General features: G+C 43.0%; 2 protein-coding genes across 2 annotated transcripts; both read right to left on the bottom strand.

Annotated features, from left to right (window-relative positions):
* Nucleotides 1-1,715: 1,715 nt before the first annotated feature.
* Nucleotides 1,716-21,280, bottom strand: drl (derailed). The gene is made up of 4 exons (XM_020949087.2): nt 20,321-21,280; nt 3,416-4,745; nt 2,852-3,148; nt 1,716-2,669 (listed from the first exon to the last, which is right to left on the bottom strand). Exons 1-4 carry the CDS (start codon nt 20,427-20,429, stop codon nt 2,558-2,560), a joined length of 1,848 nt encoding a protein of 615 aa, XP_020804746.2. The 5' UTR covers nt 20,430-21,280; the 3' UTR covers nt 1,716-2,557.
* Nucleotides 20,447-24,116, bottom strand: LOC110181376 (uncharacterized). The gene has a single exon (XM_086837385.1). The coding sequence runs from the start codon at nt 23,841-23,843 to the stop codon at nt 21,390-21,392; it is 2,454 nt and encodes an 817-aa protein (XP_086693511.1). The 5' UTR covers nt 23,844-24,116; the 3' UTR covers nt 20,447-21,389.
* Nucleotides 24,117-24,149: the final 33 nt, after the last annotated feature.

The raw sequence follows: 24,149 nt of genomic DNA, 5'->3' as shown, positions 1-24,149 counted from the left end.
TTTTGTTTTTCAATTTTCAGTTTTTTTTTCCACCCAGGTTTTTTGTGTGTCCGCACTCACTTTTCCGCCTGCTTCCTTTTTTTTGAACCATTTTGGGGATTCGGTTTCACTGCGACCTCTTTGGTGATTCGGTTGTGTTCAGTTATTTGTCCAGGCTGCCTTACCATTTTGTTCATTTTTTAATAACTAAATGTCCTTTGTACGCCCCTACCCTTGGGTTGCAGTTTAATTTGATTGAAATGCAACTATTCGAGCTCACTGTTTTTTGAGCCCTTTGATTGGGCTATCCTTTGACTTCATAAATCTTTTGCCGACCGCAACGCGACTTCTATGGATATTAAGTGACCATGGGAAAATTCACGGAAAAAGTCAAAAGGATGCTCTTTTCATCGATGTCACGAGTTCACCGCTCTCTCATCGATATCACTTCAAAGTTTAGAACTTTTTAGGAGTTTTTCTGTACGGCAGATTGGTCACAAAGTCAAACATCTAAAGAGGGTATGGCTCTTGCAATTTTGTTTGGATTTGCATTGGTTCTTAAGAGATTACGAGTTCTTTCTTTTTAGAATTATGTAAAGCTTTTTAATTAAATGGATTTATTTTAAGCTTGGCACTATTAGGAAATATGTGAAACTTTGCATGCATTTCCTGTAGAGTTTAAATTTATTTACCAATTCCATTTATACATTTGTTAAATAATTTAAAAGATGCTGTATATGAGCCACAAATATGCTTCTGCTTAAAAATGAGCTCTGAATTTATGCATAAACCGGGAGACTTGTGACTCTGTTTGAGCCACTTTCCTACCAAAACCGTGTCCTTGGTGTCCTCGTACTTATTAGCTTTCGATTTGCGTAGTGGCTTTAGCTAAATGCTAAAGGCTACGGGCACGTGCCGAAAGAGCAGCCCGCTTTGAGCGCTTTTTAAAGGATCTGTCCGGGTAGACAGAGGACATTAGGAGGCAGGACGAAAACTAGTCTTCCCTCGTTGATGGTGTGACGGGCATATTAAAAAAGAACGCTGCCAACATCGTGTCCCCAGCATGACGTGCCAAAAACTAAGTAGTGTCAGCATGGCAATCAAAAGGCATGCCGTGACCTGAGCCTTGCCCCTCCAATGTGCAGGTGTGCGGACAAGGACTTTGCCAATGTAAAGTAGTCGTTGACTAAAGAAGAATTTGATCTGAATTTTACTGTATGAAATATCTGAACTAGATAATAACATTTTCAGATTACATTTTAATGTTCAATTTCAAAGAACGAAGAATATATCTGCTTTCTTATCAATAAATTATACTTTACCTCCAATAATTTGCTTCTAAAGCAGCTGGGTACAAACCTATTATGTAGATGAATAGTTCCTTTTTTAGAGGTACCACTGTAGTCGGAGGTACAGGGACAGCCCGCTCTCAAATAGGCAGTTGGCATTACATGCCTTTTGTGTTGCAAAGAGATTGGTTCGGTTGCGTTGGTCTGGTTTAGGTTCACTTGGGGTTGGGGTGTGGTGTGGGTGTGGGTGTGGACTGGGGTCTTTGGTTTGGTTCCATGGAACAGGGACGTGAGGGGGTAGTAACCAAACAACACATTGCTCTTAGAGTGCGTTGTTTTAGGCTAAGTGACGGGCGTGGTCGGGCTCAATGAGAATGCTTTCCTTACGCCATGGAGCACTCTCCCGTGCCCCACTTCAGGGGGAGGAGAAGAAAAGCCAGCATTTAGTTTTGTTTTTTAAATATTATGCACGGACGTTTATTGAAATCGTTTTCTTTTGTGTCTTTGCCATAGAAATCATAAGTATAACTTAAGAACTAATGCAAACTGCTTAAGTATATTACACAAAAACTTACAACTCGAGACTGCAAGGGGCAATAACTTAGGGTTAAGGGTTATGGGTTTCGGGATCGCTTGTGCTCTAACATTAGATAAATATTTCGAGTTCGTACTAGCACTACGGTCTTAGACATTTACATACACGCGAATACATTTACATAGATATATGTTCCGGTATCGTATTGGTATCCCATTATAATGACAAACTTGCAACGCTCTCATTGAAACTACGATTTTGTTGTGGATCTATCCTAGTCGGGGCTTACTTCCGGATTCTGGTGTGCTTTAGCCATAATTACCATATCAATATTTTCTAATCTCCTGCGATGCAGATTGAAAACTTTTTACTGGGCTTCTGCTCTGCTTAGCGAGAGAAAGTGTGTCTATCTTAACAGGGGGAAATTCAATTGGTGTATAGTTCTGTTCGCGTAATCCTAGTTCTTGCATTGAAATGTCACATGTCCTTACTGACTAACCTAGAACTAAGAGTTATTTCGAGTAAAGTTTGGATGGAGAGTTTTCCAAACAACTGTGTCACCTTCTTCCTCTCCATCCGAACTCCTGCGGTTGGGTATCTCTCAAGTAAGATTTTGCTGCTAATCCCTATATATCTAAGCACTACCTTTTAAATATGTCTTTGGGAACAGAGTGGACGAGGTGGTCTGCTGGAAAATCTTGCGACGCCGCCTCTTGTTGTATTTACAGGTCTTGGCATGCTTCAGCACCGCTGGTTAAACATATCTGGTTATTTGAGTATGGAACTCCGATAGGCAGATCTGCAACTGGCTGAAGGAAGGTCGCTCAGACGGCATTGAGGCCCAGCAATAGGCCATGATCGTAAATCTGTAAATAGGGAAAGGAAAGTAAATAAATTAATAAACAAGTTTTACAGGAAAGGAAATAAACTTGTAGTGTTACAGAGGATATGAGAAACTTTAAGGGTAATACAACTAAGAACGAATAAATGATACATACTATACTTTACTTAGTATACATTTTATAGGCTTAGTTTTTATTATACTTACAGCTCATCTGGGCAGTTGAAAGGCTGGGCCAACCGATAGCCATCCTTTAGATAGTGCTCCATTTCGTAGGGATCAATCTCGGCGTAGGGCAGCTTGCCCAGTGTGCACATCTCCCACATAAGGACACCGAAGGACCAAACATCGCTGCCCTCGTTGTAATGGGACTTTTGCAAGGCCTCCATCGAAAGCCACTTGATGGGTCGGTACTCCCCATCGCCCAGGGAGTTATAATCGCCCGGGAAGAGGTCACGACTCAGGGCACTATCTGTGAGCTTTACGCGCAACTGATCATCGATCCTATAAAAGAGACAGTTAAAGATTAAGATTTTATAGAAATTATTAACACATATTAAATCAAAAGAAGTTTTGATTGTGATTACTCAATGTCCAGGTAATACTCTTTGAATGGAATTTGCTCTTGTTAAAGCTACATAAGATAGAGACTCCTTCTCTTAATACCAGGACATTAAGAAGACATTATTTTAAGGCAGCTAGTTTAACTTCCCATTAAAAATAGAATAAATTCGAATGTAAAAATTCTTATAAATATATAGCTTTACTTACACACAGTTCCTGGCGGCAATGTCCTTGTGGATAACTCCGTGGTTGTGCAGATGCTCCATGGCCATGGCCAGCTGTGAGGCCATCAGCACCGTCTGAATGGTGGTCACACTCCTGGCATACGATGGATCCTGCAGGAAGCTCTTCAGATTCCTGACACTACCAGTGGCAGCATAAAGCACAAAGGGCGTGGCATAATCCTCAATTGAGATACCAAGGACAGAGAGCACATTCGGATGCGAAGCCTCATAGAGCATCATGGACTCCTGGAGCAGGAGGTTTACTTGCAGCTGGCTGGCGTGCTGAGCCACGGTCTTGACCAGTACCTCCTGGCAGTCATTGTAAGTGCCGCGATAGATGCGCCCAAAGTTTCCCTCCTGGACGAGACAGGAGAGCCGGACGCGACACTTTTGGACTGTCAGCTCCTGGAGACGGCGGTTGAACTCCTCAGGCTCATGCTCATATTCGCGAAAGGGCCGCGTCAGAGTCGCATATGTGGGTGTGATGGTCGAGGGGCAGACATAGATCGAGTTGTGGGCAGTCGAGGATATGGTGGGAAGACGCTGGAAGCTGGAGGTCTTGATCAGATGCACTCCATTCGAGGGATGTCGCTTGGAGGGACCCTTGGCACAGTAGGCTATCAGGATGAGGGTGGAGACCAGGACCAATGCCAGGATACCGCCAACGATGAGGGTAACGACACCACTTGCTGGCGGCACCAGATTCTCCCTCAGCATTGGATCAAAGTCCCGCTTGGATCCCCCGGAATTTCCCCGGCCTACATTCACCGGCGACTCTGTGATCACGGGACGTTTCTTATCCTTTTCCGGTGACAGATGTCCATTGGCCACCGCATGCTCCTCGTTACGATCCACATAGTGCACGTCACTGTTGTGACCTCCCAGCGCCGGCTGCAACACATCCAGATCATCATCATCATACTCCTCGTGGGCACTATCCTGCTCCTCCTTCAAGCAGATCTTCTTGCGCTTGAATATCAAGTTCGTGTTGTTATTTGTTGCCCGATCCAGGATCACCTCCACGTTGATGGTTACGGTCACCTCGGCATTCCTGGTTCCCGAGCACTTGAGGGCAATGCCCCAGGTCTGCGGTTCCATGGGCACATCACCGATTCGAGAAATATTCAACTGAGGCCGTGGCAGGACCTCCGTGTCCGAGGTGGCGATATTGATGCTGTAGGGCAACGGATGTTCCACCAGGGACTGCCAGGTGAAGGTTACATCACTGATGTTGGCCGGAACAGGCACGGCAAAGTTCAAGGCGTAGTCATTGATGGCTCCCTCACGCACATAGTACAGCTCGGCAGAGACGCCTGGAATGGATTAAAGAAAGGGAATATTGTATTTAGTAAGCTTTTTACAAAAACCATCTAAGTATGAGAATAATATTTAAAAAGCGGAATATATTTTCATTACTTTTTCTTTAAACTCTGAGTCTTGAATGACTTTTAAGCTCTTAGTTAATACTTTCAGCATTCAAGAACCATTTCTTGCTCTTTATTTATATTTAAATCGCTAAACTATTAATGTTTATTCTCAGTGCAATGCTTGTTGCACATCACATCAGCACTGAAGCCGTGCTAATCCCATCCAGTCACTGGCAAAATTAATGATATATTTGTGGGCCAAGTGAATCGGAGAAAAACTTTTAGCTCAGTCACTCGACCCGACTGCGTAATCAATCAACAGGGATAACAGTTTTCTTCTGCTTGGCGAGGGCGTGGAAAATTGATTTTCACCGAAGTGGATCGGGCACGGGACTCGGGCAATATCTGTCCGTCGAGACACTTTAGTGACATATTGAAAGAGTTAAATGGCATGCTGCGCGCTCTGAGAGTGATTGTCAATTTTCCGAGGCGCCCTCCCTCCATTTCGTCCTTTTTATCGGAGACAATCAACAAATAAGTTGGCTAACAAATAAAAGGAGTGATGGACAAGGACCTTAAAGAATTTCTACTTTAAATTACGGAATATTTCTACCTAATTTTCTATGATTACATAGAAAGGGCACTTACGTCACACCTCCTGGCACCTGTCTAAGGGTAACCCTCACCGGTGTTATCTGCAAATTGATCTGATAGTTTTGACAGCCCGGGTTTATGTGTGTGCAACCTGCAACATTGTTACCTGTCCGACAATGCATTTTTAATTAAATTAGCCATACGATTACGGACTAGGGTTGCCCCTTTGCATCTGCGTGGCGCCTCCGTGGGATACACAATAAATCAATCAAATTATAAAAAACCAAACAGAACGCAGAACAGGAAACAGGGAACTGGGAAAGAGACCCCTGGCCAAGACACGCGACTCCCTTGGAATAGTGTATAGAGGTGGAGGCGTGGCCGAGTGGGCAGGTTAAATGTTCATGCTTAATTAATGCTGATGTTGTTGCTGGGCGCGTTGCATGTTGCTGCTGCTGCTGCTGCTGCAGCGTGTGTTTATTTTAGATTTTTATCGCAGCCATCGTCTGCCGGCCGCAGTTACATTTCATACTTGTACATTTTATTTTAATTTATGCCACTTATTCCTCGCTCTATTCATGCCACCGGGAGCCGGAGGAGCGCATAAAGCGGTCCGCATTATAAACACATATATATCGTACTAATTAGTGGGGCAAACCCCCAGACATTCCCCTCCGTCGCACGCTTCGTTTGCACTCGGAAAATGTAATTAGTAAGCCCAGAGAAGGCTTGCAGGAATTCTAGGTCTAGGGGTAGATATATATATATATATTTCTATGAAAAACTGTCGCATAATGAACCCGGCTAAGCCCAGATAGTGAGCTTATGATACCTGCGCCGTTGCGTTGCGGGGGTCAAAGGGTTTAATGGGCCTCAGACATGTGAGTTGCAGCTCATTAAACAGAAAAGAAACTGCAAACTGGAGATGTTAACTGAAATAAATGTGGCGATAAGAGGTTGGAGTTATGAGAGCGCTCAAAATTTATTTTCTTCCTCTTAATTATAATGAAAAATGGGAGGTCAGAATTAAATTAAATAGATAATAAAAGGTTCTGAGTTATAGTTATTAATGTATGCTCAAGTGAAAACTCTTTAGTAAACTGCATTACCTATCAAACTTTTACATTCCTAGATTATATACAATTTTCCATCACCTATACATAAAAATCCTTACGGGTAAACATACTTTTAAAACTATAAAACCACTCTCTCTTATACACCCGCAGCTCTCTTTCCGCTTTTAATTTCACTCAGTCACCCAGTCTAACATTCAACTTTGAAAACAATTACAATTAAAATTCCGCAGATGTAAAAGTTTTTCTCCCCAACCCCCAGCCCTTAACACAATTATAGACAAGTAATAGCAATTTACTTTGAGCTACCCCATCAGTCTCCCAACCCCTCGGGCTACACTCGCAACGCGTTTTGCATTTCAACTTGGTCTGGTGCTAATTAGAGCTGATTGCCCAACAAATGAAGTCGATACCGGGGGATGCTGTGATGCTGGGATGCCAGGTGCCTTCAAGGAAAATCGATTTGGCCAACATGAATTCAAGGCAAAGGGAAAAACCGAGGGGACTCCCCGAACTTCCACTTCGAGTGCCAGTGACACATAAATTCAACGCGCTCAGAGAAAAGTAAAAGTTGTTCAAGCTGTGCGAAAATAGTTTAACCGTTGCGGGGAAAAATGGCAAGTGGAAAGAAAAGCAATCGCTTTTACTCGCTCGGGTGTTGATAAGAGAAATGAAAATACGGGGAAAAATTGTTGAATAGAGGTGGAGAGTTACTTTTTGCATGTTTTTGTAAGCTTTAAGGTTTTGAATTTTTATGGAAACTAACAAACATAAATTTAAGCTTTAAATGCATACATTTCTTAAAGTTTTTTAGAACTTGTTTTATTTCATTTCTGTGCAAATTCAACTCTTTAAGCCCCCATTTTGTTGGCCAAACGAAAGCTATTTGAATTCATGGCACGACATCTATTTAATTTCAATTACAACCCTAAAAATGCCATAGCAAACGCATCAACCGAAAAAGGAAAATTCTTCCACACACATTCACTGGGAGCTTGAACACCAAGGGAGCACAAATAAAAAGAAAAAGTGAATTGCCCGTTTTTTGCGTTACCAACTGAATATTTTTTCCCCCTTTTCCTTTCAGCAACCCGTCCAGATCCTAATTTATGCAAACCCAAGGCAGACATGAGCGAGATTTCCAGCCAGGCCAGAGCCAGACCCAGACACAGAGATGGAGATGGAGACCAGATCACACATAGTGGGTAGTTTGGATATCATTTTATGCTTTCTTAACATATTTTTTGCCCTTGTTGGTGGCTCGCCCACATTGCGTCACAGCGACGGATTGTTGGGTCCGGGGGACTTTGCAGGCCATAAATCCGGAATTGTCTTTTGACACATGAATATGTTGTGCATTAAAGCAGACTCAGGCGAAGGACGAGGGGGCCCCAAAAGACACACCCCCGCTCCATAAGTCAGACGACATTTTTATTACAATCTGGGGAGCGAGTTATCCGCTGGATGGCCCGCGGCTGATGATGACATTCGCTTGGGCACTGGCCTAGAAGCTGATGCTGATTTAGGGTCATTAGGGTTTGGGGGGGAAGGGCCTTGTGTCGACATCTAATGGGCTCTGCCATTGCCATTTCCATTTCCCTTGCCCCTTTTCCATCTGCATATGAAGAGCCAGAGAGCCGAGAGTTAGTCTAAGCCAGAGGCAGGCCATCATAACCCAGGCGGATTCAATTTGCTGGCCTCCTTTGAAATCCAGAACTATGTTGTGGCTGGGAACCCCAACAGCCCATTGTCCCTAACATGCAACTTGCAATTCGCCAAATTATATATGTTGGTCGACGAGGCTGATTAAATCTGCAGGCAATCGAGGCCTGACTTGAGAAACTGAGACTCAATCTTCCCATAAAAGGTCAAGAGAAGTCTCAAACAAGGTTACACTGGCAAAAAAGAAACCTACAAGCCTTTAATATAATTCTATTTCTACTTGCTATGAGCTAAAGTTTGCTTTTATAGTCTCCCTATTCGGCTTGTTAATTTCTCTCTGTGTCGAAAGGCCCCAGAAAAAGGTAATTTTTATGCCCAAATGGTCATGATTCGTGCTCGACTACGTTGGCCAGACATTTGGCCAAGTCTTGTCTGGCCAAACAACTTTACTTTGCGCGGCACCGATCCACGGAGCGTCAGAGTGTAAGACAAACAAGCCGAAGGACATGTGAAGTGACTACGTCTGACAGTCCCAGTCCCAGTCCCAGTTCCAGCTCCCCCTTCCGATTCCCCTTAGTTCGCTGGGGAACCAACTGTGTGGCAACTTCATCCCAGCATCCAGTAGCTGCCAAGTATTTCTATTTGTATTTCATCGCCCCGGTCGAGCAGCTGCAATTTATTTGCCTTGGTCTTTGGTCTTTAGTCTTCAGTCTTTGGGGTTTCGGTTGGACTCTGCTCCGGACTCAGGTCGTAGCTCTTCTTTTAGTTATGGCCTGCCCGCAGCACTGACGCAATCATCAAGGCCCCATCCCAGGCCCGGTCGTGTGTTTTCCTATACATTATCACCTCGGCACAGGCTCCTCATCGATGTGGCGTATGCCCTCTTCTGGTCAAGACCATAAATTCCGCGCAGAAAGACGGCCAGTGATGCATAAATTATGTTGCCAACTTGTTGTTGGCTGGACTTCTATGACAAAGTCCATAAAAAATAAGAAAACGCATTACATTTATGGCTTTACTTTGTGAGATGGGAATGTAATGTGGTCAAGTCTTTCCACAACCTTTGTTAACTGATTCTGGTTCTATAATTAAGAATGTAAATTTTTTATGTAACAGGCTACAAAGGGATACTTAAAGAGTCGAAGACTATTTTCTCATTAAGGTTTTGAAAGCTAAAAACTTATTTCAATGTGTGCCTTAGGTAAAAGAACCTCATTAACTGTTTTTAGCCAGGTATTTTTTACTGCAAACGAAAAAGGATAACAAGCTATTAACTTGGCCATTAAGAGCTCCATCTAAGTAAGAAACCTTACACATTAATTGTTTTGTTTTTACAAAACCGAAATAATTACCTATCCTGACTGAAACCCATTTGGGTCAAACCTCTTAATTATTCAACCACTAATCTGTAATTAATCTAATACCTGAGCTACTTTCAGATCCCTTTAGTTGCCACCCGTAAGAACCGCAAATGTGAAGTCGATATCTGGCATATAAAAAAAATAATACCACCCCATTGGAGGCGTGAACGGGGGAGTGAGCTGAGATCTTAGTGGCTCATAAAAAATCAAAGGTAGCATTAACAGGCGAGCTCTTAAATTTAATGTGATTATCTGGAGAAGTTAATGTGATTATTATCCAAGAGATAGCAACACCAACACCTGTCAAAGACAACGGGGATTCCAGGTAAATGTGGTAACAACACCCACCTATACACATACATCTATCAGTCCTGCCTCTGGGCACTTTCCCTTGACAGTGATTTCTGCCAAAGTATTGGCCATTAACTTGCCACTGGTGCCAAGGATTCTTTCAATTTTACCGGTCATGCACTGGGGAAAATAATCTTAAGCTAAGACCAATTTATTAGAATTTTATATATCCTAAGTTTTGATAGGTAATATCTAAAAATTAAGACTTGGCAGCAACATGATACTTTACAGTCTATTTTGGCTACTTTTAAATGATTTTATCATGTACAGGTTTTAAGTTTTTTTTAGGATTATAAACTATACAAAGTGGGTACTTATTTTCTTCAGTGTCTAGACTAGCTTTCGAGACGAACAGCATTGCGTGACGTAATGAAATTTTTATCACCTCTGGCTGAGGGATCTCTCCACCGTCTCATTCTGTATCTGTATATCGGTGTCTAGGCGCTGTCATAAAATTTATGGTAAGTCATAAAGCGAGGGCGGTCCACCCGCAACCGAATGGGATGGTTAGAACTGCCCATGGGTTGGGTTCGGGTTCGGGTTGGCATGGATGCCTGGGGTTCCTCAAGTTCCTGGCGTATCTGGGGCAGGTGGTGCCGCCACCACCTGGCTTTGGGTCGGGGGGATGTTAAAGCACTTGGAGCATTTGGTAGCTCTGGGCTGCGGTTTACGGTTCGGCCTGCTCTGGTCAGCTCCTAATGTGCGTTGTGGATTTGGATATGCATCCAGCCTGCCTCCAGCCTTCATGGCCATGGGTGGTCCCAGTCAAAAGACAAACCCACAAAGTCGCATGTGTGTGTGTGCTAAGTAAACAGAAACTTCCTGTGCTGAAATTTTGTGCCGGGGCTTGGAAATTTATGAACAATTTTTGACAAGGCAGTCGAGGAGCAGTTTGGCCAACAGCGGAGCCTCCTCGGGGCATCGTCAGCCAGCGAACCGAGCCCGGAATCTCCAGCAAGCCCAAACAAACAGACAAAGGGACGAAAGTTGGAGGGAAACGCACATATTTTTCAATAGCACCCTGGGGATGCGGTAATTTATGACTCTGACCGAGTGAGAGGAGCTGCTGGCCCCGAAGCTCTCCCGTAGTATTGACTTTTTTACTCCAACAGCTGCCGGCAGTCAAAACACGAAGAGAAGTAAAAAGAAAGCAGGAGCGGCAGCAGGACCTGCAGGAGGAGCAGATTAGCATTGTTGCACTGATGTAGGCGTGGCTGCCACTGAAGTGGACATTGTCACCCAACCTTCCCCCCGGCGAGGCAAACCACTTTCAACCCGCCAAAAGTTTTCAGCTTTTGTTTGTGTCAAGTGCGGGTGAGAATGAGTGTTTTTGGGTCAAGCAAATATACATATATATTTGGGTTCTGTTTTCCGTTGAAAAGTGGTTAAGGCTTTATCATCTTGTAAAAGTGACGATGCAGAAGGCAGGAAAATCCACCCAAAAAAAGGGTAGGATTCTGCCACACATGGAGCACCAGAAACAAAGCTTTACTTCGCTTTTTTCCACAACTTTTCTGCATTTTCCTCTGCGGTTCGCTTTACTCTCATCAGCTTTGGTGGATGAGTGGAATTCAGGAATGAAAAAAAAAAACGAATCTGTTAAGATCTCTATAATTAACACAGCTTAGCGGTGAGATAATTGGATGTGAGGGTGTTTAAGTAATTTACACAATGTTAAAAGCATATTTATTTAAAAGGCTAAGTACTATAGAGTAAGGGAATGAAAAATGTGAAAAATGCCACACCTACTAAGAACTTAATATATGATAAAGATATAATATTTCCACTTAATCAACTCCTTTGAAAGTCCTACTATTAAATAAACTTATTTCGCCACATTTAACAACCCATAATGGTTTGTTTTCAACAATTAAGTGTTGTTGAAATTAAAACCATGTCACATTCATTCCACAAAATCTCATGCTACTTTTCCGCTCACTTAATAGATTTTCATTTGAATTCATTCACTCAGTTATTCATTGGTCCGACACCCTTGGTTTTCCCAACATTTAAATATGTTAATGATAATCCAGCTAATGCCCATTATATATGCCTTACTTCCCTCTCATAGCCCCAAGCCATGAAGTTGGAACTACCAGAAATTTCATGCCCCACACCCCAAAGATTCCCAACAATAACAAAACACAATGTTGGAAGCATAAATATTATAAAAGAAGAGGGAACAGACATGATAATAACCGCGACAAATTCACGGAAGAACGCAAAGCGAATTGCATTCGCCGTGGAACGAATCAAGTGAGTCTCCCTTCGCATCCACAATTTACCCTCTGAATAAATGAAATTTATAAATATTCTATATCAACGCTTAATTAAACTTAAAATAAACCGCAAAATAATCAGGATTCAACGACTGGCTCTTCACGTGCCATGTGGAGTTTCCATCGGGCGTGACAGGAAAATTGCCAAGGCAGATGGAAAAATAAGGGAACAACTCTAAAGCATCGTCTCATCATCAGATTCCAGACATAAATTATATAGGGGAAAAAGAGACTGATGGTCAGATGGTTATTTTGGTCTTTGAATGCATGTCCCCAGGGTGTTGAGATCCCCATTCATTCATGACTGACAAGGCGAATCGAACAAAAATCAAACAGAAATTGGGTCAATCGAATGCACTGGCATCTCGCAATGTTCTTGGGAGAGGTTTCTCTTCTTTATAGAACTTTGTTTTGCGAATGCTTCTGCTGGAAAGTTTCATTGGGATTTGGGAAATAATTTTAAAAGTTTAAGTTCACTTCGAAAGTTTTGGTTAACGTGTTAAACTTTGCAAATAAAATTGTTTTATTCAAGTTTCAACTTTTGGTTATGTGGAGTATTAAACATAAATAACAGCAGAGACATTCTAAAGTGACAATTTTACTCATTTGTTGAGGGAACTCTAAACTATTTAGAAATCTTTGAGTATAGTACATTTTCTTTCCTATTAAAGTGTCACTTCTGCTATGCATTATTTTCTATAAATTTTTGTATTTATTAACCCCCAGCTTGGCAGTGCATTAAGTAACCATAATCGGGTGCATTCCCTTCTTCCTCACAATTGCTTTCATCTTTGCCTTGTTGCCCCCTCGGAAACTCATTATGGAACCCCACATGCTCATCGCTTTTGCGGCACTTAAGTGCTCCAAAAATGCCTAATTGCCAGCCATGTTATCAGGACTTGGATATATTTTTGTATACATTCCAGATATACTTTATTTTTGGAGAGAAAGTCCCCCTTGGGGGCTATCTTTTCCCTGTGCGTGGGAAGCTGCTACTGCAACTTGTGCGGGCGTGTGAAATTTTCCAATAAACTGCACTTGTGGTGTATCTATACTTATGGATTCTTTCTTTAGCTGGATAATTGTGCGTAAAGTAATTAGCATTTTGCTTAATCGATTGCCTGACAGGCTCATATTACGTTCTGTGTGAAATTGTGCCACGAAATCAAGCGAAAATCGATTCTTATTTTCTCATCGAACCTCATCAGATTCGTTTCCCACAATCAATACCCAACACGCGCCATCGTATTTTCACTCTTCCTGTTCGGTGTCCTGAATGTAAAAGGAGTAGCATTAAGGGACAATAGAAACCAATGAAAAAATTAAATACAAAATAATAAAAAATAATTTACGGGCTCATTACGAGAGTCATGTCGAGAGCTGGGCTGATGGCGATGGCGGTGGTGGTAGGTAATGAAGGAAGCAGAGCACAGGGCAGGCACCCGCCCGGAATTCGCTGGCAATAAAAATATGAGTCGCTGATGGGTCTAAGGTACAGTGGAACCAAATCGTAGCAAATCGTATCTATAAAATACATTTAATTCCCCTCAAAATATATTTAAATTTCTAAGATACTTCTGAATTCATTATTTAAAACCTAATTTGATTTGTAAGCATTTTGAATTGTAATCATGTAATCTGAGAATGCCCAAGGACCTGGGTTAATCAAAGACCACTGTGCGAGTGCCACCATTGGGAATGTCAGCCTGCAGTTCGCCTGCAGGCAATGGCTCCTGGCTCCGGGCTGCTAGCTCCTAGCTCCTGGCTCCTGGCTCCTGGAACACCCCTCACCTCAACCCCGGCAAGCGGTCGCAAATAAAGCACTCAACGCGGCTTGCTGGCAGGGATGAAAGGAGGTCTCTGTCTCACCAGGGGTGGCATGGCTGTCTACTGAGGACTGGCTTTGGGCCAGGAGGAGGGGTCGAGCAGGAGTGGAATCCACGGCGTGCTCAAGTGCCGGGGCCCGCCTGCTTGCCATTCAGTGCCGGCGTTTTCCCTGCGATCCTGCCTCGCATTTCGCTTCCGGGCATAGTCCTCCTCCTCCTTTCGTTTTGTTTGCATACGCAGCGCTGGCAGGACGAGGGTCAGGGACATCAACCTGGGGGATGTGCATGATGAGGGGGAGCTGCTGTTTGCACAACGCATTTCTGGTCCATTAAGTAGCGACGTTGTTGCAGAGAGGTAAAAGAGGAAAGGCGACCCTCCGACCGGGCCGTTTGTCATTGTTGTGTGCGACTTTTCTCACTTTGGGCAAAACGTCGGAGGACGAGGGGATAGATGCATAGGTATCCACGAGATACAATTGCTTTTGGCTAGCACGCGTCTCGCTGGCATGCCTTTGTTTACACAGACATTTTATTTGCAGCTTAGCAAATGCATCTGCAGGACAACCCTCCACTAATCACCCATCATGATTGTGGGAAAATGAGATTTTTCCCTCAGCATTAGCTTAATTACCACCGGCGTTTATTTATTTTGTTATTTTTTGTTAGCCTCAGGATTGATTTGGTTATTTTTTTCATAAGCCGCTAAGATGATTTGGGCAATTTTCCCAAGCCTTAAGGAGATTTATCCTTAAAAGATTATTTTATTTTCACACGCAATGTGACTTTGATTTTGGGGAAACTTAGAAATTTATATGGATTTCGCAACTTTATCAATGCATTTTTTGATAAATTTATAAGTGAACAGCAAGTACGTAGTAAGTTTTATTTAAATTTAAATACTTTTCCTACACTTAAACTAAGTGCTTTAAATGTTTATATAAACTGTAACAAATGTTCCTTTAGCATTTATCAAGGATTAACCTCGGGATTACTTTCTTATATTTCCGTGAGAGATTAAGGCATATGTTGGGCATTTTCCCAAGGATAACTATAACTATGAGAGTCTTTTATTTCTGATTTAATCCTCACACGCAATCGTAATTCCTTTTCATGGGCCTACTTCCCTTACCCCCATGTGTTTGGCATCAACCCGAGGCGAACCATTATATCCGCCTTTTAATGGACGCAACAATTTGTCTAAGCAGATAATTGCCCAAAAAAAAAGAACAAAAATAAAACCGAAATTATGGAGTTCAAACGTAAATTGGGGGAAAAGCTCAAGTCAATTGGAAGTTATGCAACTCATTCAGGGGCGGGAATGGAAATGGAAAAATAGAAGACTCTCCCATTTCGTGTCTGGCCACCACCAATCATGCAAAAATCCAAAAAAGCAACCTAGAAGACCAAAAAAACCTAACATAAACAATTGAAACTGATTAAATTAATTTGATAACAAGTCCGGACTGACTGACAGACCGAGCATTGAAGCACTTTAGATACGAAGCCTCGATTTCCTCCAAGGGGGTGAAAATAACTCCACACGACGAGAGTTGATATGAGGAGCACTTCAGGGAATCCACTCCCAAGTGTATATGCATTGCTAAATTGGAATGTGAAATATGATTTTAATTTAAATAAATTTAGTTTAATTGAAAGCCAACCAAGTGGGCTGGTCCAAAGCAATTACAGATAGTTTAAATCGCTTCCGTTTCTGTTCTTTTTTTTGTTGACCTTTTTGTGATCATATAAATCATGAGATGAATTCCAAAGATTGCCCGGTCACTTGGATAACTTAAAATTATGGTTGTGTGTGTTTTTTTAAGGCTAACAAAAAAGTCATTCATCTGCCAAATTGATTTAAATCTACTCGAAATGCACAACTAAAAATAAATGTGAAAAATGTATACTAATAAACAGGATTCTCGTCTTGGCCAAACCAAACTTCCACATAAGCTTTATGAAAAACTTTTTTAATAATAACCGACTATAGAAGTTTTTGCCATGGTGGTAGAAATTGCAGAAATAAATCAAATATAGGATAGATTCTTTTTTTGGCAACTGGTGACGATGAAGTTTGCATTGCCAATAAATGCAGGCATTGCAGCCAGAAAAAGTGTTTTTTCATTTTATTACCACTTTATCCGATTAAATTGAAACTATTTTTCGACACAACTTATGAGTGTATTCAAATGGACAAACAGGAGAGAGACTTTATGGGGGAAGTGGTGTTATATATCATTATTTTCTTGTATTACAATGCTCATTACAACTTTCGAATTACTGAACTTCTATAGCTTCTTGGATTGCGTGTGCCAGTTTGAGGTGTGAAAGCTTTGTGTTGTTTATGTTTACGTGGTTATTATTGTCACACCTCGCGACGCATGAACAACAACATCCGTATCCGCAAATCATTTAGTTATTTAATTAGGCGCAAGTGCAGGGCGTCAATCGTGGGGGCGTGGTCACCTAACCATAACCGATTTTTCGGTTTTGTTGTTTCAAAAAATATTTACGCAACACACGCAGAGGGAGGGAGGGTTTGGTGTTTGGTAGTGAAAGCCACTGAAGGGCCAATGACTTGCAAATGCAAAAGGAGGGGGTGGAGATCGAAGTGCAGGACTGTAGTTGGGGGGATTCCCCGGTCTGGATTATGAGTGGTAACTGAGATTTGGCCAGCCAGCGAAACGCTGCATGTGACACTCGTCTTTGTTACTTCGGGACTACATCATCATCATCATCATCATTATTGGTGCAACAACATAGCCATTGCTGCCTCCTATGTCTGCTGTTCATTTCCCAATTATGTAGCCAGACGCGACAACTTGGCAACGGAATGAATTTGTACACACAACGAAAATATTGTGACCTTTATGCTTTAAATATTTGAGAAATTAATACAAGATGAAGAATAAATTATTACAAAATATTTAACAAAATATTTCACTTTATAATTATATTTTTATAGGTTTATGTGCTGATAAATATTGTCTAAGAAGTGTTAGTATTTAGATATAATCAAAAGGATGAAAAAAGGTTTAATCACGTTAAAAGAGTTACATTAATGTAGTACCTTCAAAAGTAATTTAAATAAAATATATTAAATTTGTCACTACTGACAGTCTGCTGAACGTAAAAACCAACATATATATTATCTCAAAAAAATTATATTTGTGTAAGTACTTTAACTCTATGTATATAAAACAATTTTTTGGCATTCAGTTTTAACAAAGAATAACTTAGAAATTAAACCAAATAAACAAGAATATTATTTTGATTTCTTGAACGGCATTATTTGTCGTTCGTATTTTAGTATGATTCTTTTCAATTTGCAGCTGAATATAAACCATATTCCAACTTTCTTTCTGTGTACTCAAAAGACAGGTGGCAGGGAACAAGGAGCCGAGATCCGGGGACAGAGAGCAGATCCTTGTTTATGTTTTCGGTGGCAAGTTGGCAACACATGCCGCACGCTTGAGCACATCTAATGGCATCGATTCCAACTGCAACATTAATTATGCCGAGGGTGAAATATTTTTGGCCACGCACACAAGAGATTTAGCTTAAGTTCTAAACCCCGTTGTGATGCTGATGCTACTGATGCTGGGGCCCCCTAATTGAGTTCACATTACTTGCCGAAAATATGTTTTGTATTTCGGCCAAATGTTCGCATGCTTTTATTAGCCAAACGTGAGTTGGCAACAATTTCCATTGTGCGTGGGGAAAATCATGTTCAGTTCTGCAATGATGAATCTTTTTGGCCGCGCCAGTTGAAAGTGTCAAACCATTTAGAGAGAGAGATGGGGTTGAGATTAGCAAGTGTTGATAGACAGACCCGAAACGTGACTGGCGAATGTCGATGATGTTATACGTGGAAATGGACCTGGGATCCTGGATCCAGGTTCAGACAGCTGCCAGGGATACAAAAGTTGGCAAAAGTTACGCCAGGATTATTGAGGGAAAGTGTGAAGGAAAGTTTTTTGCGGGGGGAAGCTGTAAAATGGTGGCAAGAGAGTTGAGTACACTTTTCCACGAGACTTACAATATGGTTTTAATTGGTAAGGTAATAGGCTCAAGGATAGACAAGTTTAACATTGATAGTCTAAAGGAATTGAAGTTCTTAGAGATGGTTTTTAGAGAACCTCAGAAGAGGTTCCTTCCAATTAAACCTTTTACCATGTAACACTATCCTCCTGCTCCTCTCTCCAACTAGGACTCCTCCAATTATCTAATGGGGGACACCCAACCGATGTTTCCAAATTATTTTCCACACACTCACGGACACACACCTGAAAAACGTTTCAACTGTCTTTCAAGTGGAGTGACCCCTTCGGTCACTCATTGCAGCAAACCGCAAAATCCATCAACTGTACCGACTTTACATATCCGCTCATTTCGCTAACGAGCTGGGGCCACAGGACCCAAAACCTAGACCCCCTGCCCCCTCTTGATCCGCACCTGACATGGTTTACATAGAGCTCAGCAATTTGGGACGGACATGGAGCAGGCATCGGGGGATCCGGGGATCGGGGGTATGATATAACCTAACGAACAGTGAATGCCATGCCACACAGCTGCAAGTGCATAAAACTCTTCTTCAGGCGACTCTCGCCTTCACATTGCTGCCCGGGTTGGGTTGACAATTTAATTGATGTGCACTCACACAAAGGCTTTTGAAGCGACCGCTAAAAAAATATATATCCATATATAAAAAAAGAGGTGACACCTACCCGACGTTGCATAGTGAAGGACTGAAAGTAGGTCAGGCATGCAACCCGCTGTCAGCGCTGAATAATTGGAGGAGGGTATCGTCGGCGAACCCACCCAATCCTGATACGAAACCCCAAAAACCCGACACCCCCAAATACCAAAAGCCTGAAACCCCAAATCCCGATACAACCGCAATTGGAGGAGCTGCCGGGCAGGCACCGCTTAATGGGTTTTAATTCTGATTTCGTTTGACACGCGGCTGCCACAACTAATAAATTTTCCCGGAGCCATGTCAAGTGGAAAGCCTCAACTGGCCATCGCCGCCCATCCTTCCACAGAGAGCTCTCTCCCACTCACCTTTGATTGATTGTCTGCTGGCGCTCGACGGCTGATAAGCGGGTGCCAAGAAACCGCTTCTGCGTCCTGAAGCCAAATCAAACATGAATTACGACGAGTGGCAAGCGGGTGATAAGCGGTCAGATAAGCGCCTGATTAGCCCCCTGTTGCAGTTGCAGCTCTCCACAAATATTTACACAGTTATTCACAAGTGACGCGATGCAATCTGCAGAGCGCAGACCTACCTCCTTTTGCCCATCAATCAACCGGCCTGTTTGCACTCACACACACACACGAGAGTGTTGTAAATTTAACAACATAATTTTTGATAATTTTTCCATATCTCTCCTATATAAAATATACCCCTTCACCCAACCCATGAGCAAACAAACACTTTGCATGTGTTTTACGACTTCACATGGATTTGTCCCCACTTGGTTGGACGCCTCATCCCATTCCCGGGCTTTCCCTCCGGCTACTGATTTATTTTTTATATGCACTGGGTTGTAAATTCTTTGTTCGGGCCCTGTGACACATTGTAAAACAATTTTCCTCACTTTTATTAGCCTCACAATCTTTTCTGCGGGATTTGTGGGTGTTTTTCTTTTGGACGAAAAATAGCTTGACTTGAGTCAGATACAATACAGAATTTGTTGGGTAAAGGAATAAATTGGTGAAAATGGGATTATATCTTCATTGGATTTATGCTGGAAAAGCTTGTGTATATATAAAGCTGATATGGTTATTTGAGTGGAAATTCGGCTTTTGTGTAAAGATAAAGGCACGAATCCGATAAATGAAGACAAACTTCTTTTGATACAAGAGACTAAATTCCAATAAGATATTAGTTTTGCTCTCTTGGCTTTTATTTTTTGTCTTATTGATCTTTGAGGATTATTTTGAGTAATCCTGGCACATGACTTGAGGAGAAAATTTAAATAAAACCAATATTGTGTGAGCAAATAAAAATAGCAATATAATCTGTGACCTGCTTGTGTCAGAAGGCCGAATCGACTTCTCAAGTTGAACCTTGTTGTTTGTTGGGCCAGAAAGCAATTAGCAGCATGTATTATTTACAAAGGAGTAAATAAATCAGGAAAATCTGTCTTCGTTCGCCCCAAAGCCACATTGCCAAAATCAAAAAGAAAAACACATACAAAAGATGTATGTATATTTTTGCAATTTCACAAGTTTGGCTTTCTGTAAATCAAATTTGGTTTAAGCTCTGCCCACAAACACAAGAGTGCCAAAAATTGGTCAGTTAATTGACAAATTATCTGACAAAGGATTTTCCCCAAAAATAAAACTAAAATAATTGCGTGAAAAACTCACCGATTAAACGCAACACCTCGTGCAAATTGAGGAAGATGTTCAGGTGGGCCTGGCCACTGGCGACACACAGGGCCAAAAGTAATCCAATTGTCAGGCAGTTAAGGCCCATCTTCAGATCGGTATGTCTTTTTAGGTAGCTCTAGGATCTTAGTGTTTATTTTATTGAATTATTTTTTTTCAGCGTTTTTTTAGAGTTTCTCCTTGGCACTGGCAAAAACTTAATTTCCGCTGCACTTTTCGCTGTTCACTTTTTGCGATTGAATTTGAATTTTATGCGGCTCGCATTTCTAAATCCCGCAGATTACTGCAATTATTTGTCAGAGCATTTGGCACTTTGCCTTATTCTGGCCGTTCTGGGTAACTCGGGCGCACAGAGTTTCCCCAATACGAGTCGAACCGAATCAAAGTCTCTCCCGTTTTCCTCGCTTTCCTCGCACTTTTCCGCTGCGAATTCACGTTGATGCGCACACCGTGACGATTTTCCAACGACTGTTCAAATTTGACTGAGCGCGGCAAAAACATCGATGTCACTATTTAAAACGAAATGCGATAGCTTTTCCGACATCGATAATTTCGTGTCCGTTGCAACGTCGAACATGTTCGGTGAGGCTGTCCCAACGATTGTCAACGGTATAAACAACCAATTGGACGCACACATGTTCCGCAGGCAGCACAACCCAGTGGATGGTGTCCAACCAGCAGCTGATGTTGGATTTCAGAGCGTATAACAGTTTAGTCTCGGAGGGGTAATGTTAATTCTACTTGGACGAGCATCAAACCATGTCGACGCGTATAACAGTTTATTTGGTTTTGGAGGGGTAATGTTAATTCTTTTTGGACAAGCATCAAACACTGCTGTAGTTCCAAGTCGACTCCTTCCCTTCGAATGCAACCTCAACAAGTTCGCAGGAGAAAGCCAATCAGAAATTTCCATTTGTCAAGCAAAGTTATTTCCAGTTTCTGTTAAAAAATAATCAATACAACCATATTTTTTAGTTTAACACATAGATATTCTTTGATTAAACCAAAAGACGATTTTCTAAGAGACACATATGAGCTCCCTACCGATTTAAGTTAGGAAGCAGTCGCACATGCGCTGTGTAATGCGCTGGCGCAAGTTTTCAACGCGATGGAGCAGTTGTTGGTCACCGCGCGCCTTGAGAAGCTTTTGCAGATCCTGAACCGCCTCCAGGCACTCGCAGTGCTGGGCGAGATGTGGGTTTTTGCAGAAGATATTGTCGCAGGTGATGGGGTCGCATTTGTGGAACGGAGCACGGAGATCCTCCCGGCAACAATTACGGATGTACTCCCGGTGGCACATCTGACGATAATAGGCACGGAGCTGGCGATTCTTATCCGCCCGCATCATATCCCTGATGAAGGGGGCATCCGGCTTTCCGTGACAACGAAACATGAATTCACAGATCTCGCAGGGACATCCTGGGGGCGGACAACGCTTGCACGTTTTATCTTCACCACTGACTCTGGCCTTTTCCTTCATCTTTTCCTTGACCTTCTTCTCCTTTTCCGGCTTCTTAGTCTTGTCCTTCTCCGCTTCTTTTTTTATTTGTTCCTCAACCTTGGGTTTCTCGGTGGGCTGGGGCTCAGGGGGATCGGGAGCTTGGAAAGTATCAATTATATCCTTCAGATCATCCTTGAGGGCTTCTAATTCGTCGACTGGTAACAGTGGAGCATTGGTCGTTCCCTTCGCCGGTTCATTCATCGCTGATCCTGAAGGACGTCCGCCCGATCCAGGAAGATCACTAACCCGCTTAGGTGGCTTGCTAGGTTTTTCTTTTTCACTGTCCAGATCTTTGTTTTTACCCTTCTTGCCCTTTGGTTTTCCATCACCTTCTTCTTCATCTGCATATTTATCAACATTGATTTTAGTCCCCTTACCCGTGTCCGCATCCATTTGGTCATTGCCCTTGTTCTTGCCCTTGTCCTTGCTTTTGTTCTGGTCCTTGTTCTTGTCTTTGCCTATGTCCGCATCCGGGTCCTTGCCTGCATTCTTGCCTGTGTTCTTTCCCGTATCCATTTCCGTGTCCTTTCCCGTGGTCTTGTCCGTATCCTTGCCTGTTGTTTTGGCCGTATCCTTGCCTGTGTTCTTGCCTGTATCCTTCCCCATGTCCTTTTCCGTATTCTTTCCCGTATCCTTTCCTGCATCTTTTCCCGTATCCTTTCCCGAATCTTTTCCAGTATCCTTTCCCGTGTCTTTGCCTGTGCCTTTGCCCGTGTCCTTGCCCGTGTCCTGACCCGTGTTCTTCCCGGTGTCCTTGCCCGAGTCCTTGGCCGTATCCCTATCTTTGTCCTTGCCCGTGTCGTTGCCTGGATCCCAATCTTTGCCCTTGTGTTTGTCCTTGTTCCAATCTCTGCCATTGTCTTTCATTCCCGTTTCATCTGGTTCCCCGTCAGAGCCGATTTCATCCCCTTTTTTACACACTTTGCCACCGGGTCCACCTCCACGGCCACCACGGCCACCATGGCCACCACCGCCCTGCGTATCGCCACCTTCCTGACCATCGTCGCCACCTGACTTTGTCCCGCAGCAGATCTTGTACATCTTGCAGAGCGGATCCGGCGTGGGTTCCTGCTCGAAGCACTTGAGGAACCTCTCGTACAGTTGATCGTAGTCCTTGGGCTCTGGACTCTTTTCCTCCTTCTGCGCGCTGAGCCATTGCTGAAACTCTTTGTTTCTCGGATTGAGCTTGAACTCCGCGCACTCGTACTGGGCGCATGCATTCTGCTCTCCAGCGCCGCTTCTCTTCACCGGGGGGCAGTACCAGTGACGACGACGCAGTCCATGAGGTTTCTTTTTGGGAGGTCGTTCCATGTCAAGGGCTTTGTCTCGGGAGACCATCATCTTTTCCTGCTGGCCTACACCTAAGGGATCGTAGGGATCAACTGGGTCATCGCAGAAGATCGACTCCAAGGCGGCACGAGGATTCAGCCTTTGCTGAACGATAGGCATCTGCTGGAGCTCCGTTTGCAAAATCCCGCGGTTGAGGATGAAGGGCTGACACGTCTGACCGGCAACGTAGTTCTTTGGAAGGGTATTCTTCTTCGAAGATGAAGGTGGAGACGTTGCCGACCTGGCAGTACGTTGCTTCCTGTTCTTTACGTTGGCCTTTTTCAGGCTGGCCATTAGCGTCTTGTTGAACCTTACCGTCTCCGGCTGATCACTGCGCGTGCCGACGCCATAGTAACCCAACGTGTCCTTGCAAGGACTTTGTTGCCACAGGAACAGCACGTCTTCCTTATCCACGTCGAAGGGTCGCCCACAGCCGTCCGCCTCGAGGGAGTCGGCCAACCAGGAGAAGTTCTTGCTGGGATTGCAGAGTGACACTTGTGTACGGATCGAGGGGTACGTCTCCGTCAGATGGAAGCGATAGTCCTGGCAGTTCGCCTTCCTCATCGCCTCCCTGGGCGTGAAAATAGTTTCGTCCGGCTGGGAATCTTGCGGGCCATCGTCTTCCAGGTCTGCACAGCTGCGTTTTTTCACCAATCTCTTGCTCGAACTCATGTGTGATTATCTACTCTGATTTTGTAGTTTACTTACAAAATTTAAATTTTTATGTTTGCTCAAGGAGCTCTGTTTACGGAATGCGACACGGGTTAGTTTCGTTGAAGTAAATTGTCGAGCTAAGGCTCTTTGATGATGAGGAAGGTCTTTTTGCATATTTACATCTGATTATTTAAGAAGCGGAATGGTTTTAACAATATTATCGCTCATGCGCAGCGTTGACATTGGTGAAATATTTAGTTATACAAACAGAAGAAATCAAAATGTTATCTGAAGTGATTTAATCAACGATTTGATTCTTTAAAA

This window comes from Drosophila serrata, unplaced genomic scaffold (assembly GCF_035046125.1).
Source record: "Drosophila serrata isolate PLE 108 unplaced genomic scaffold, ASM3504612v1 contig_302, whole genome shotgun sequence".
Taxonomy (NCBI): Eukaryota; Metazoa; Arthropoda; class Insecta; order Diptera; family Drosophilidae; genus Drosophila; species Drosophila serrata.
This window is presented reverse-complemented; position numbering and strand designations above follow the sequence as displayed.

Coding starts and splice junctions, on each gene's coding strand:
- drl (XM_020949087.2), bottom strand. CDS start 20,429: ATGGGCCTTAACTGCCTGACAATTGGATTACTTTTGGCCCTGTGTGTC. Junction 4,746..20,320: donor CGAGGTGTTGCGTTTAATCG/GTGAGTTTTTCA, acceptor AATCCATTCCAG/GCGTCTCTGCCGAGCTGTAC. Junction 3,149..3,415: donor ATTGCCGCCAGGAACTGTGT/GTAAGTAAAGCT, acceptor TCTCTTTTATAG/GATCGATGATCAGTTGCGCG.
- LOC110181376 (XM_086837385.1), bottom strand. CDS start 23,843: ATGAGTTCGAGCAAGAGATTGGTGAAAAAACGCAGCTGTGCAGACCTG.